We start from the raw sequence: 16,178 nt of genomic DNA on the forward strand, positions 1-16,178 counted from the left end.
AATTATAGGTTCCACTTCCTACTCCTCAAACCAGCTAAAACAGCCACTGGGGGCTGACTGCTCATGAATTCTTAGTGGCAATACTTTCTCTCCAGTTTTCTGGGGTTTTCTCCAGCTCCATTGCTATTAAACAAGTGGCCAGGAAGCTTGAGGTTCCTTCCTAAGCGCTTCAGTTCTCCCCAGGAAGGATGAATAGAACGAAGGAGGAAGGGGAAGGGGAAGGGGAAGGGGAAGGGGAAGGGAGGGAAAGAGGGAGGAAGAGAGGAAAGTAGGGAGGATAGAAGGAAGGATGGATGGATGAGTGGATGAATGAGAGGTGGAGGTGGATGGATGGATGCGCTGAGCCAGGGAGCTGTAACCCCGCCCGCGGGGCCAAACCCGTCGTTGGACACCCCCATCCCCACCCCGCCCCTCCGCTCCTGCGCCCCCGCCGGCTGGGGCGCACGCAGGGAGACCGCGGAGGAGAGAGGACGTGGGGCGCAGGGGTGGGCTGCCTGGGCGAGGGGAGGTGGGGAAGAAGAGGTGGGGCAGGGGAGGGCCTTGGACGCGGGAGGAGGGGCGCGCGGGGAGAGGGCGCGGCGGGAGCTGGGCGCCTGGCTGCTGCGTGGACCGGCTTGGGGACGCGATGCCACCGCCACCGCCTCGCCTGCCGGGGCTGCGCCGCGGGGGCTGAGCCGCCGCCGGAGCCGGGAGCCGAGCGGCCGCCGGGCGTGCCCGCGGTGCGGGAGGATGGGCTGCGGCGGGAGCCGGGCCGATGCCATCGAGCCCCGCTACTACGAGAGCTGGACCCGGGAGACCGAGTCCACCTGGCTCACCTACACCGACTCCGACGCGCCGCCCAGCAACACCACGCCCGACAGCGGCCCCGAGGCTGTCGGCCTGCACGCGGGTGAGCGAGCCCCGCTCCTGCGGACCCCCAGGCTCCGGGAGGCCGGGTCACAGGAGGGAAGCAGGAGGGGGAAGAGGGGTCGCCAGGGGCAGCGCTGTCCTCCGGAGAATTTGGGGTGTGGAGAGGGAAGGAGGGAGACAGACAGACTGGAGCTGCCTGATGCTGACTGACAGACCCAGGCCCAGGGATTGGGGTCGACCTGGGACTCTCACGGAGGCGAGCTACCCCACCCCCACCCCCACCCCCACTCCCACCGCGCGCGCCCTGGGAAACCCAGCACTTTGCCTCGGCCAGGACCAGCTCATTGGCTGGGGTCGAATGGAAGGCAGCCACCTGACACGCACACCTGTCCAGCCCACCCACGCCCCTGGCCTGCCCGGGTTCGCCTCTGACCCGCTTTGGTTTATATGCCCCGTCAGGCCTCCTGCTCCTAGCCGTGTCATTTCTGCATCCACTGGCAACCTAGCCCCTCTCTTCCTGGACGCGTCGCCTGACCCACATTGTCTGGGTGGAGTCTTCCTGGTTGTTTTGCTTTTTCTCTCTGCCAGGCAGGTGTCGCCCCTCTAGCTCCGAAAACCAGAACCCTGGTTCAGGGCTATTAAACGCCGGCCGGCCTCATCCCTGGTTCTGTACTTAAGCTTACTTTTCAAGCTGTTTCATAGTGAAGGACTTCCCTCCCTACCCCTTGGTGCCTCAATGCTTTATATGAGGCAAGGCATAAAAGCGGATTAAGACTATAAAAATTAAATACTCTCACCTAGGTCACTCCTGCTCTAGCAGGAATCTGATAGAAGGATATGCAAAGAACTTCCTGGTCCAGTCACGAAATCAGTTGTTATTATTATTATTATTATTATTATTATTATTATTTTATTTAGCAGACACTCATAATTGTAGGGTAGAGATGAAAATAGACTAACTGTAGCCACAGACTGATCACACACAGACATTAATCATAAATCTATTGGTGATGTTAAAATCCAACTACGTATTACATGGATGTTGTCAAAAGTCAGACCAGTATTTGGGTTAAAATGTTTATCCATTTCCTGACCCATTTATGTTGTTGGCACTTTTGACTAATGAAATCTAAAATAGAAAATGAGATTAATTTGAAGTATAATGTATAGTATAAGGAGGAGGAAAGAAAAATGAACTACTTTTAAGAGATTAATAATTCTAAATCCATACCTCCTAAATAAGAGCTGTCACCTTAATCTTGAGAATTGGTTTCTCCGTTGTTTAGGACCAAAGCTGGCTCTTTTTTCACATGAACTTTGTGATTTCCTCCTTTTTAAAAGCTAGAACTGTCAGTGAAAACTGTGCAAGGCATAACACTACATTTGTCTCTAATTTTTCTGATACACGGTAACAAACAATGGATATTTTATGTTGCCGATGCTTTCAAATGATGTGTTGGCCAAATTCAATGTCAGAATGAGGATAAAACTTGAGCCTTCAAAAGGGACTTGGTGTTAGACGTAACAGCCTTTCTGAGGGAGGTGTGGTAGTTCTCAGCAGTCAAAGGCCAGAGCTGCACTCCAAGAAAATAAGGTTAAAAAGATCTAGAGTGAAAAAGAACAAAGTATAGCATCAGGAAATGGTTGCCTTGGTGACTGGGAATATATGGTGTGCGTGTGTGCATGTGTGTATGTGCGTACATATTTATGGGTATTAGAGAGTTATTACGGTATGGCTAAATATGTACATTTTATTCATTTCCAATGCTTATTCACTTATTTCTCTGCCATCCTGAGTCATAGCCCATCATGCATTGTGAGAGCTGGCTTCTGCAACAGGTGGGACCTGGGACAGGCTTGCTCACTTGTTATGCCCTGCCAAACGTGGGACAGCCCTGCCAGGCAAGTAGTCCCGAAGACCTGCAACGTTCACAGGAAGGGCTCAGCTTCAGTCCTAGGACAGCAGCCTGAAATTGGCAAGGCTCTTAGATGGGCAAGATCATTTCAATTCCTTAGAAATTTCCATCAGCCTCAGGAGAGAGGGACATTTCTGAAAATCAAGATGGAATCAAGGCTTTGCTGGGGGTGTAGTAGCATTCCCTAGGGCCTTTAGAAAAGTGGCTTCGTTCTTAAGGATTTTGTAGACTGAGAACTGGACATCTTTAGTCATAGTGGTCATTTGAGAAAAGTACAAATCTCCTGGGTTTCAGCCACCCTGGGAAATTAGCCAGGGTTCTTTATTCTTTTCTTCCTTCCTACCCTCCCCGTCTCACCCATCCCTGCCAGTCCTCCACCCATGAACTCAGTCCCAGGCTTCTGGGGGGCACCTTCTGGCTCACAGTGACTGGGTTATGACAAGAAGCTGGAATGCCATTTTTTCCTGTTTCCATCAACCTTTTCTGTTGCGGGACAAAAGGAAAGGCTGGATTCAGGTGAGTCCAGATTGTAAAACCACAAAAAAAAATGCCTTTATTACTAGAATTCTAGAGCTAGAGAGGGTCTCCGAGGTCACTTATTCAAGGAAGATGGGACTCAGTTAAATTGCCTGGTCTGGACGTTCTCGCAACCACTTCGTAGCTCTTACTCTCAGTTCCCTTTGTCTTCAAGGCTCCTTTCTGGGCCCCTGGTCACTCTCCTTTAGTGTCAAATCAAAGCTACTTTGCTTCTGGCCACCTCATCCTCAGAAGCTCTGAGGACAGGGAGTGGGCTCATTATCTCTGTGTCTTCTGTGCTAGCATTGTGGAGAGCACATGTGAGCCCTGGCTGGGATGTTTGAAGGTTTTCTGTAGAAATCAGGACTCTATCTAAACTTACCCTTCATACCTGTCGTCTCTTCCTAGATTCCCTCTCTCTTTTCTCTTCCCGGAAGTTCTCGCTATTGAAGTTTTCCCACAGGTATCTGTTTAACCCAGATTCTCCCAAGTGCACTTATGATCCCACAGCTTCTTTTTAAATAGTCTCCTCCATTTTACCCTCCTCCACTGAAATACCAAGCCTAGCTCAAAGGTTCCGTTTATTCTGGAGTGCCCCCGCAATGCCATACCCATGTCTACCAAAAAACCCTACTTAAGTATATCTGCTTGTAAACTTCACTTCAGTTTCGCTTAGTTCCATCTAGATGGAGGGCATGTCACCTGACAGGTGTTCAGTAAGTGTGGGTGGAATGGGGGCATGTTTACCTGCCGGTCCCACAAAGGAAAGAGCTTCTTGCCTCCTCCCTACTCAGAAAGTGATTCTGATTCTCTGGTTCTCATTTTTGGAGATCATTTCCACTAGCAAGCAGAATTCAATTAAGTTTTTAGATTCGGATATTACCTAGGCTGGAAGTAAAGACTTAACCGTATCTGATATCCAACGCTTTCCTTTGTCATCAAAGCCTGTCTCTCTGTTACAGGAGGAAATTAAATTGATCTGGCATGATTTACTCCTCATAAAATCAGTTCGCTGGATTGATTTTTACTTTTCTTCTCTGATGGGGGTCTCCCGAAGAGAAATGGAGACTGAGGTCACTGCGCCCAGCCTACTTCAGCCATCCCATACATTAATAGCTTCCTAGCTTCACTTTGATTTGATCGCAGTTCCTATCAATTACATCCTCGAACATCCCCTTTTGTACTGTTATTTTTTTTCTAATTTCTCTAGAGAATGAAATTTCTCTAAAGTGCTTCTACTTTACAGTTTTAAATTGCTATAATAATTGCTTTAGTAAATTCCACCTGGAAGATTGCACAATTAGAGACTCATGGCAAAGTGATTTACCTAAATAAATGGAACTATGTCAAATTAAATGACGAGCACTTAATATCACCTTTAGCTAACATGTATTGATTACTTACCAATGGCCAGGCGCTGTCTCAGTGGCACTATATGTAAGTCACCTCGTTCAATCCTCACAGCCAGGATGAGCTAGGAACTATTACTAACCTCTTTTTGCAAGGGAGAGCTGAGACTGTGCAGTAACTTGTCCCAGTCCAGGACATCCAAAGCCTGCTCTCCTAAAAACTGCCTTCCTGATTAATGGGAGATTAAGTATGGAATTCTTGATTTTACAGTTGATGGGACTCAGAGTCTAGTCTGATCTCTTGATAGCCTCGTCTGGTCTAGGACAGCACAGTTTTTTTCTGCAGCATCCCTGAGGATGGGACATCTCCTCCTTAGGGAAGCAGCCCTCCCACAGCCTTGTGGAGCAGTTCCCCTTGTGATAAATTCTTCCTGCTGCCTTGTAATTTCTACCTGGTAAACTCCAGGCCCTGGGGATCCAGTCTGCATAGACAACTCTTTCAGTATTTCAAGATTGCCATTGCATCTCTTCTTATCATTGGTCCTCCAGGCCAAACACATGCAATGCTTTCTGTCATTTCTCAGACCTCTATGTCTATGGGCCTAACCATACTCTTCCAAACATACTGTTTGGTTTGTCAAAGTCCTGTTGATACAAGGGGACCCATGGTTAGCTCCAAGCTACTAATGTCAACTGAGCAGCATAAGGCAACATGAGATATACATGATGTGGGCACTGAACCTCTCCTGGTGCAGGAAAAATCAGATTAGGGTTTGTTTGTTTTCCTGTTATTGTCACCATATTAACTTATGACTCACATTAAGCTTGTGATTTGTTAAAACCCTTAGATCTTTCTTTTTAGTCAAATTTAGGGAGATTGTCTGTGTTTTTACTACTTTATACCCAGCACCTGGAACAGTGACTGAAGTGACACTCAATAAATGTTTCTTGAATGAATTTTCCCCCTGTGAAACCTGCATTTTTACTATTGATTTCAGTAACCTAAATGTGAGATTTTTGTATTTATTCTCATTAAAATTAATTTTGTTTGTTTCAGTTTAATATGTAAACTTGCTAACCTCGATTCATTTTGATAGAGTCATGAAGACAATATTCTAGGTCTTTATTTCCCTATGTTGGAGGCTAAAGATAAAATACATTTATTTGCTCTTTTGTTCATTCACTATGAATTTGGCACAAAGATGAAGAAGATACGTTCCTTGACCTCAAAAAGTTAATAGTGTAGTGGAGACACATAAAGGTGGACATTGGGGGGCAGCATGGGGGAAGGGTGCCGGAGGAGAGCAGGGGCCTGAGCAGTTCGTTCTGCGTGAGGAGGAGCTAGTGTGTGTGTTATATTTTTATATTGTTATATTTTTAAGTATAACTTGTTACATTTTTAAATAATTACTGAAAAAGGCCTGCCCTTCAAGGAGGACAAGCTCTGCTATCTAGGTAAGGGGTCTTTTTGCTCACCATTGTATCGGAATGCCCATTGCTGTGCCAGCTATAGTAGGACCTCAAGTGACCTTTCCTGAATGAATACATCCCCTACAACTTCCATGTGTCTATTTCTTCTTCCTGTAGTCCCCAGAGATGATGTTTTCTTTCCTCGAAAGTTCCATCTCCCTCCTTTTTGAGTTCTTGTCTACCTGATTGTTTGCATGGTAAAAAACATCTGCATTTCTCTACAGCCCCCTTTGCCAAACACAAGCCTCTTTGTTATAAGGGTTGTTTTGTAAAAATCACTACTGAAAACAGGTGGTAACAAACCTAGGCAGTTTGTAAAGGTTTAGAAAGTCTCCTGTTTCCATGGTCCTTGTCTCCTGGGAAGACAAGGCTCTCATCCTGCCACAGGCTCTTCGGACACTTCGTCCAGCCCAGTGATATAGCACTGGTCACATTGCGTTGCTGAGTCTTGTGCATGCCTCTGGCTCAATAGTCCTTGAACTCTCTGCACAACTGATACTTGCATGTCTGGTATTCGCCACACATTTTTTGAATGACTGTATAAATGAAGAAGTAGATGAATGACTTAGCTATGCAAATGAAGTTTTGTGTGTGTGTCTTATGCTCTCTTTCCAGAGTCTTGTCTTAGGTGATTTTGTCTTAGACATCAGTCCACTGAATTGTGTCTTCGTTGGACACTAGGTAAATCTATTCTGATTCTAACTGAGGTGAATTTAATGCTCCAAGCTGGAGCCTCAGTGGGAGGAAGGTAGTCTCTCTCAGTTGGCAATGAGTCTCTTCCTGGCTCATCCTGCACTCAGCAATCCCTCAGGCTTGGACCCCTGGAGGTCCTGCCTTCGCCTTGGGTTCTGTGCACCTGTGGCCCACAGCACCTTCCTCCTGAGAAGGCCATCCTGTCCTTTAGTGAAGTTGGGTGTCCGAACCTGTTGTCTCTGGCCGACGGTGCCTGGGCTTTCATCCAGGAGCTATTCCATGTAAAGTCATGGCCTCTAGCCACTCTCAGAAGACCATTTAGCTTCTGTTGCAAAATCCTATCCCAGCCAGGATTCCCACAGAGCTTCTCTGGCGGGTCTGAGTGCCACCTTTGCTTCCATCTGTAGAGGAGACTGGATGATATACCCTGAGCTACATTGTCATCTAGCCCTTTTCAGTTTAGCTACTAGCAGCTTTCACTTCCTGATATGCTCTCCTCCCAGTCCCTCTCCCTCACTCTGTTGCAGAAAAGATCCAAAATTAGACTGGCAAGGAAACAAGCAGCACTCAGAGAGTTAGAGAACTCAGGTTTATTACGCCAGCCGTGCCAGAGAAGCTAGCGCTCTGAAGATCTGAGCCCGGAGCTCAGTTGGTACATTCCTTATATAGACCCGTTTTGGCACAGGCTGATTGGTTAATTTGTCCTCAGACCTTTACAAAGCAGCGGGGAGAGTTGCTAAGATTGCAGGTAGTTATAGTGCCAAAGGGCGAGAGTTGCTATGGGTTACTGGCAGTTACAAAGTGTTACAAAGCTTGGAAGTTGCTGGGGGTGGGGGGAAACGGTACAAACAGTTACATTTGTTGCTTAGACAGATCAAATAAAAGGGAAGGTGAGTCTTTAGTCAATTTCGAGTACAGCCCATGCAGCGAGCATATTTTCAGAAGCAGAACAGAGAGCTGATTAACCTTTTGAATGAAAATTCCTCTTCAACCCAATCACCTCTATCTCTCCAGAGATAAAGCTCTTTTAGAATGTGGTTATGGGCTGAACTGTGCCCTCCTCTCAAATTGATACATTGAAGTCCAAACTACCCCCCACCCCACACTACATTGGAATATGACCTTATTTGGAGATGGGGTCTTTATAGAGACACTCAAGTTGAAACTAGGTCACTAGGGTGGGCCCTAATCCACTATGACTGGTATTCTTATAAAAAGGGAAAATTTGGACACAGACATGCACAGGGAGAACACCATGTGAAGATGAACGCAGAGATCAGGTTGATACTTCTACAAGCCAAGGAAGGCTTGAGATTGCCAGCAAACCACCAGAAGCCAGGAGAGAGGCATGGAACAGATTCTCCCTCGGCCCCCAGAAGGAACCAACCGTGCCAACACCTTGATCTTGGACTTTTAGCCTCCAGATCTGAGAGACAGTAAATTTCTGTTGTCAAGTACCCCGTGTTTGCAGTACTTAGTATCAGCAGCCCTGGAAAATTACGAATGTGTTTATGAGCACAAACACTGTGAACATTTCAAAATAATGAGATTGGGTCTATTTCCTCATTTAAATTCAAATAGCATTTATTGAGCATCTACTATATGTGAGAATTTTTTTTTTTTTGGACATTAGTTTACATAACTCTCTAAAATGACCTCATAAGCCACAATTACCACCATTTAGCAGATGAGTAAAGTTCAGTGAGATTAAGAAATAGAGCGAGGTCACCCAGCTAGGAGGTAGAAGAGCCTGGATCAGCATTCAGGTCTCTCATTTCTAAATCCAGGGCAGTGTCCATTTCACCAATCGCTAAATACAAATTTAGTGTCCTCCTCCCCCGCGTCTGCCTTTGGCTTTCTTGACAATATGAACCACTGGGAATGGGGCCTCCTGCCAGCATTGACGAGGCTGAGGACACAAGGCTGAGGACACTTGCATTCCTGCGGCTAACGCTGCCCCTCCTAGTGCCGAGAGCCTGGTGCTGAAAGCCTGAATGGCCACAGGGGCAGCTCACAACATCACCTGCCTTCCAGTCACCTGATGGGCTCATTACCGGTGAAAATCTGTGGGCAGAATAACACTTTTTTCTGGTTTCAAATGCAATGCATATTCCTTATAGAAAATTTAGAAGTATAGAGAAGTACATAGAAGGAAACAAATGCTTTTGTCAGCATTTAGGTTCCATCCTTCAGGTCCTATGTCGAGGTGTGTAGGGTGCATGGTGCATCTTCTATGGGAGTCATGTTTAAAGTTAGAGGAGTACGGGAGAATTTCTTAAATTGCTTGGAAGCTCAAAAGCAAAGAAAGAAAACTTTTTTGATTCTCTTTGTGTTTAGAAAAATATCTGGAGGTAGTGGGAGCTGGAGTCCAGTTTTAATGTAGGGAGGAGACAAGAGAACTAAAATGTTAAACCAAGCTATATTCGGAGACTGCAATATGCCGATCGGCCCTGCAGCCAGACCAAGAGGAAAGCTGCAGAGCGAAGGAACATTTCTGCTGGGATTGCTAACAACCCATTTCCCCACGCCATGAAGGGAACACAGAATAAAATCATTTATTCCCTGTGGCTAAAATCCCGGGGAACCTATTGATCAGAGGTGGGGAATTACTAGCAGGCCTTTCAAGCCACATGTTCTTACCTGCTCTTCCCCTTCCTCACTGTATGTATACCAAAGGAAATGAGTAAACAAAGTCTTTAAACTATAATTCACAGAAACTAAAGAATGATATATAAACTGAATTCCCCAACACTCAGTGCCTGTATTGTCTCTCACTGTCCCCGTCTCTATTTTCTCTGTCCCTCTGAGTTTCTCTTGGTTCCTCTCACTCTCTGCCTCTAAGAGGATACCACACTCTATGGAGCGTTACCTCTTCTCTTATAAACTTTCCTTTGACTCTGACTTTGGCAGACATTCGAATTCTTTCTCGTGCTCAGCCAAGAATCCTTTTCTCTCTCGGTGCAGGGCTTGAGGTCCCCCAGCCTGGGGAATTTGCCCTGTCCTGCATCAGTTTGAATAGAGGAAGAGCAGCGGTAAAGGCCATGGATAAGTGAAGGGGTTTTTCTCCCTTTTCTTGTTTTCAATACTGAGCACGTGTTAGTTGATTTCAAGTGAGTTACATACCAGGTAAATGCAACCTGTGACTTCCACTGTGCTGAAATTCTCCTGTGCCCTCTCTTACCAGTCTCCACCCTCCACAATTGGCTCAGGTTGATCACATACTGTTTTATATTCTACCCAGAGGTTTTCTAGAATTTACTGTTGCTTTGTGTATGTAGAAATGTGGCCTTTGTGGGTGTGCTGGTGTGTGTGTGTGTGGGGGGGTGTTGGGTGTATATGAGTGTGTGTGTGGTATGAGTGTGTGTGCGTGCGCACACGTGCGTGAGTGTGTGCAAGTCGGTTGGCTGCCTAGTTTTCTGGTTGGTACAGCCCCATATGCTTCCAGCTCTGGGTCTCTGTGTCATATGGGATAAGTACAAAGTGTCTGCCTACATCTTGCCACGTGGCTTCTGTGTCATGAAGCAAAGCCAGAAACCTGGGTAGATTTTTCTTAATTTAGCTCCATCTGGTTTTCGAGTGGTGCCAGTTTCTCTCAGATTTGGGGGTTGGGTTGTCTGGGGTGATGAGTGTCTTGGTCTTCTTCTGTCTTTGTAGGCATTATAGTGGTCAGTAGGGCAAGGCCGAGTCAGCGGCTGCTAGCCAGACGCCCTTCAGCCAGAAGTCCAGCCCAGAGTCTCTTGACCTTCTCCTCAAGCCACTGTACCACCCTTTGGTATAGCCACGCCCACAGGACCTCCCAGCCAGATTTGGGCTGTTTACAACGTGATACACTTCCTCCCCTCCAGTGAGCCAGCGTCTCATAGGCATCATGATCTCTAGTCTCTGGACGTTTCTCTGCTGTTTTCAGCATCATCTTCTTTGTTATTTTGCTTGGAGATAGTATAGTTTAGTGTTTAAGGAATTAAACTTTAACAACAGACATTTACCAGCTGTGTGATCTTGAGCAAGTTTCTTAGCTTTTCTGGGTTTCAGTTTCCATACTGTAGAATGGGAATCAGTTTCCATAATGTAGAATGGGAATTGAAGAATTCATGTCTCACTAGTGTGAAGGGTGTCCTGTTCCAGTGCTGCCCATCCCAGCACACGGGATCCCCTCATCTCCTCAGTCCTACACTGGTCTCATCATGTCAACCACAGACCTGGGGTCACCCTTCCCCTCTGCTCCTTTCTGAGCTGTCTGGCCTTGCTGGAGTAAGACGCGACATAGGTGATTGCACCCAATAGCTATCCAGGGTCTAGGACCTCAATGTTCTTACCACCTCTCGGCAACTCTGTGAATTCCTTATTAACGCGCTGTGATAGTCCCCAGGTAATGGCTCCCAACACTGTCCTGTTCTTTCCTTCTGGATACTAAGAAACCGAAAGACTTGCTATGAATCCACCCATCTTTCTCTTTAATGACCTTATCATTGTACATCCTTCTTGTCACTTGAGCATTTTTAAGACAACTTTTACTATCCTCTCTTCAGATCTGCCTGTTTGGATTCTAAGTGCCCTTGTGACCACAGGTGAGGACATCACAGGCAGTTCCTTTAGAATGAAAGTGTCCTCTCCATCTCCACTGGCCCTACCTGAGCCCCAGCCACTGTCATGTTTTACTTAAACCTCTGGATTAGTCTGCTTCCGTTCTTGACTTTGATAAGTCATTCATCATGTCATAGAGAGAACAAGCTTTTAAAAGCATATATCAGGTCCTATCACTCTTGTTTAATACTTTCTGGTAGCTCTCCATTCTGTTATGCATAGAATAAAATGCCAGCCCCTTTCCCTGCCTGCATGACCCGGTCCTTGCTGCTTCTCCACCTTTATCCTGCTCCTTGCCTCCGCTCCCCCTCCTCACCCCCTCCTCCTCCCACTCCTCCCCTTCCCCTTCCCCTCCCTGTCTCCCCCTCCCTCTCCCCCTCCCCTCCTCCCTCTCCTTCTCCCTTTTCCTCTCCAGGTTCCAGTCTTGCTGGCTTCCTCTCTGTTCTTCGAACACCCCCACCACTTTCCTGTCACCAGGATTTTGCACTTGCTGGAATATGTTCTCCCTCTTCCTTCTCTTTATATGGTTGACTTCACCTCACCCTTCAGCTCTCCTTGGAGAGACCAGCCTTCCTGAGTTACTAGCCAGCTATTTCCTTCCTTACACCATAGCCTGTCATTATCTTGTTCATTCATTGTTCATTTCTTTACTCAGCATGGTGCCCCATGGCACAGAGCAGACTCAATGAATAGTTGTTGAATGAAGGGAACCCTCCTCACCTTTCGTATCAGGTAGGAATTGTAGGAGTTGTGTTTGGCAGCATGAACAGAAACTAGACGAATGTGGCTTAGTGAGTAGAGGGTTTATTTTTGCACTTAACGAAAAGTCTGGAGGCAGGCAGCTGCACCGCTCTAGGATGCCATCAAGGACCAGGGCTCTTTGAGCTTATTGCTTTGCCATCCTTCATATGTGGATTTCATCCTCATAGTTGCAAGATGCTGCAGCATCTTAGTGCAGATAGGAAGAAGGGGAAATACAGAAAGGAGCATCCACCTGTTTTTTTTTTTTTTTTTTCAATCTGCAAAACAGTAGCTTTTCCAAAACCCAGTAAGCTTTGCTTGAGTGTCTTTAGCCAGGACTGTTACTGGCTATCTGACTGCTAGAATCTAGGAAATTGAGACATTTAACTGGATACATGCCACCCTAAAAGTATCGGATCCCTTTGGCAAAGAAAAGACCAGATCTTGGGTAGGCTGCCAGCAGGGTGGCTGCACCTTTCATCCTGAGGCTACGTCAGAGAGGAGAGAAGATTAGCAGGAGCAAAGGGGAAAGGAGAAAAGGAAGTAAGTAAATGAGGAGGGGGGAGAGATGGTCTGCCGGAAACCATGGGGACATAATTACTGGCATTAAGATTTTATAAGAATAATAGTAATCATAATCATAACAACTGTGTTTTTAACATTCCCATGTGTCAAGTTCATAAGGGTGAATATTTGCTGGAAAAAGGTGCTAATATTGAGCTAATTTTACAAATAATGCAATACTACCCTACACATAAGTCGTTTAGATAGACTGTTGACATCAGAGTCTGTGATGTGTACACAAGGTGCGTGGTGGACATTCCTTTGTTTTCTGCTCCATTTTTCTGCAAAGTTAATGCCACCAGAAACCGATGTGTCAGCTGATATTCTGTGGCACCAATTTCCAATTAGTGGGAACGTTCATTGACGTTAGCTGTGCAAGGTCACGCGGGTGCTCAGTCTGGAGCTTCTCTTGGAGAAGCAGCACACAGCCAATTGGCTAATTGAGAGTTGACAGTGTTTCCTATGGAAGCTCAAAAATATCACCCTGCTCTTGTTTCTAGGGCTCGTGGACATTAGAGCATGAGGAAACCGAAAGATCTGTAGAAGAGAGAGCAGTGCGAGAAGCCGGTTGTCATGACAACAAGGCAGGCAGCAGTCACAATGGAAGTGGCAATCGCCCGCATACCCTAAATAAGAGGGACGATTCAGGGTTAAGCACCTCAATAAACAACAGCCGAGTTTGAAACCGAGGCCTCATTAAGTTATTATGTCCAAGAATAATCACTTTTCAAGGACAGTCTTCATAGCAGCCAGGCTCCGGTTTGTTTGCCGGGGCGGTATGTGATGTGTGTGCCAAAGCACATGAACGCAGCCACTGCCTTGTGAGCATAGCTCCTGTTGTTTGCATGCCCAGCATGTGCCAGGCACTCCATATTTAGTAGCCACTTCTGTTATCCCCATTTTATAGATGGGGGAAGTCGGAGAGATGAGGAGACCTCCCCAAGTGTATGCAGGGTATAAGTGGCTGAGTGGGGTTTGGGAGCCAGGTCTGGATTGCTCTGAGCCCCATGGTCTTTCCTCTGTGCCAGCCCCTTAACTCCTCCCTAGCTCCCGCCCTCATTGCCTTTCACCTCGACACATGCAACAGCTTTCTGACTGCCCCCCCAACCCCCAACCCGTAGTCACTGCCACTCCAATGCCTTTCACACCCTTGCCAGATGAAGATGCCTGAAGCTGAGCTGAATCATCATCGTGATGTTCTCCTGCTCAGAGCCTTTCATGATTTCCCTTTGCCTGCTGAGTACAAATGTCTTAGCCTGGCATTTAAGGCTTTCTACCCAGCCTCGTCTTCCACCAGCTGTCTGCAAGTCCTTTCCACTCAGCCTCGCTCAGGGGCTGCCTTTTGTCCGAAGCACCTTATTCCTCGCCGCCCCCCCCACCCCCCGAGAGCCCTACATCCGCCTTAGTCACCTGTTCCCTTCTAGCACTCGCCTTCTAGGACACTTACGTTGTTTTGAATTTTCGTATTTAGTGGCCATGAGGTATCTCTGCTATCACACTGTGACAGCTTAAAGACAGTGTCAGGAAAGACTAAGACTGATCCTAACTGGAGAGAGCTTTACAGAACACCTGTGAGGGGTGAGGTAGTGGGGAGGTTGAACTGCTGTTGCAAAGAGGTCTCAGCTGATTCCCTGGACTGCTCTGGAGCTGGGATGGCCCTTCAGATATTGCAGTGAGAGGCATTTTCCTCCTGTATCAACCAGGTATCAGATGCAGGCTACCTCCAGCAAGGGGCAGAGACCTTGGCTGGGGCCATGTCCTTCCACAGAAGGAAATTCCTAAAGAGGCACTCACCTGTGAGCCTTCAGTGGTCACTTACCCTGGCAGCTGGAGGATCTGGTGTCAGTCCTTCAGGGAGATTCCACGGGGCATCACAGCAGCCTCTACAGGCAGGGACCATACGCCTTATTCATCTGTCAGATTTACTTGGGGCAGCGGTCCCCAACCTATCTGGCACCAGGGACCGGTGCTCCTATGAGAATCTAATGCCTGCTGATCTGAGGTGGAGCTGAGGCAGTGATGTTGGCGCTGGGGAGCAGCTGCAAATACAGATGAAACTCCACTTGCTTGCTCGCTGTAGCGCACCTCCTGCTGTGTGACCCAGTTCCAAACAGACCACGGACCGGTACCAGTCCGCGGCCCAGGGATTGGAGACCCCTGACTTGGGGAACCTAAAATAAAGGCTCCACGCCTGGGTCTTCTGGTAGTAGCATGGGGGTTGGGCCAGAAAACTTGTATGTTTAACAGGTTCTCTAGGTCAGTGCAGAGTGGAATTCTGGGTTGGGACCTGAGACTGCTTTCCTAACAAGCTCCTGAGTGATGCTGATGCTGCTGGCCAGGTTTGCAGACGTTGGCAAACCTTTCTGTAAAGAGCCAGATGGTAAACATTTTAGGCTTTGTGGGCCACATGCTCTCCGTTGCAACTACTCAGCTTTGCTGCTTTTAGCACCAAAGCATCCATAGACGATACATCAATGAATGAGTGTGGCCCACCCCTGTAGTAGGTGATACTGAGGCTCAGCCAGCTTTAAGCGCTACTGCTTTTAGCTACGAGGGCAGTGTGGACGTGAGGAAAAAACCAGGCTTGAAGTTACTAGTCTCAGCCCTCAAACACAGCTCAAATAGCTCAGCAGGTAGTGAGCCCTTAAACAGTGTTTGTGGAATGAACAAATAAGTGGGATTAAGTGCATTTCTCACCTTGAAGGAAATTTTTAAAAGTTGTGAGACTATTTCTGATAACATTAGGTTATTAAGGTATTAGATATTTTATTATGCAAATCATGCTCTTGAGCTGTGTGGGATTTGGGAGGTATCATGGCACCACCCAGAGTAAGGCAGGGGGTTCCTGGTTCTCCCAAGATCTCTCTCTGCCTCAGGCTCCCAGGAATATGGGATCCTCTGTCCTTTCACCTCAGTTCACTGTTGATTCAGAGGCACCAGGGCAGCTGCCAATGGCCCAAGTTCCTTTTCCCAGCTGGCCCTCCACATTTCTTCTAAGGATGTGGAGCTGCTGCCAGGAGGTGTGAGAAATAATCATCTCCCCTGTGTGTCTCTGAGCTTCACTCACCTTTCCTTAATCGGCAGTTACTGCCACAGGCTGTGGAGTTGGGAGTGTTTAAAGAGTCACTGTATGTCTGGTCATTTGTGGGTTGTGGGCAGCCGATGAATGGGTTGCTGTTACGACGTTCACTTTTCTGAATCAGGTGTTCCTGTGTAGAGACAGGCCTCAGAAAACATCCAGTGAACTTAGAGAAAAAGGCATCATTTAAAGAGAGTTGCAAAAAAGAAAAAAAAAGTTTACAAAGGGAACCAGGGAGAGTGTGCCCTTAACTTTTGTTCTTTTGTATGTGAATTCAAAATGCAAATACTGACTACAGGATTCTTAGAAACCCAAAGTCCCCTAGCCATAAACAAAAAATCAGTGGGAAATATAGCAAAAAATTATATGAGAAGGTGATTTAAACACATTCACACACACACACACACACACACATAG

The 16,178-nt window shown here is 47.0% G+C and overlaps 1 protein-coding gene across 4 annotated transcripts in view; it reads left to right on the forward strand.

Annotated features, from left to right (window-relative positions):
* Window positions 1–553: 553 nt before the first annotated feature.
* The window catches only part of BAALC (BAALC, MAP3K1 and KLF4 binding), a 78,693-nt gene continuing 63,068 nt past the window's right edge, over window positions 554–16,178 (forward strand). Inside the window, exons 1-2 of one of the 4 annotated variants that reach the window (XM_011373258.2) lie at window positions 554–889; window positions 13,183–13,367. In XM_011373258.2, coding sequence (XP_011371560.1) covers window positions 730–889; window positions 13,183–13,205 — 183 coding nt within the window. In that variant the 5' untranslated portion in view covers window positions 554–729 and the 3' untranslated portion in view covers window positions 13,206–13,367. Of the gene's footprint in view, window positions 890–3,135; window positions 3,626–13,182; window positions 13,368–16,178 lie in introns of those variants that run through there. The other 3 variants (XM_023538415.1, XR_002783527.1, XM_011373257.2) reach the window with 3 other exon arrangements.

The sequence above is a fragment of the Pteropus vampyrus genome, unplaced genomic scaffold (assembly GCF_000151845.1).
Source record: "Pteropus vampyrus isolate Shadow unplaced genomic scaffold, Pvam_2.0 Scaffold222, whole genome shotgun sequence".
NCBI lineage: Eukaryota > Metazoa > Chordata > Mammalia > Chiroptera > Pteropodidae > Pteropus > Pteropus vampyrus.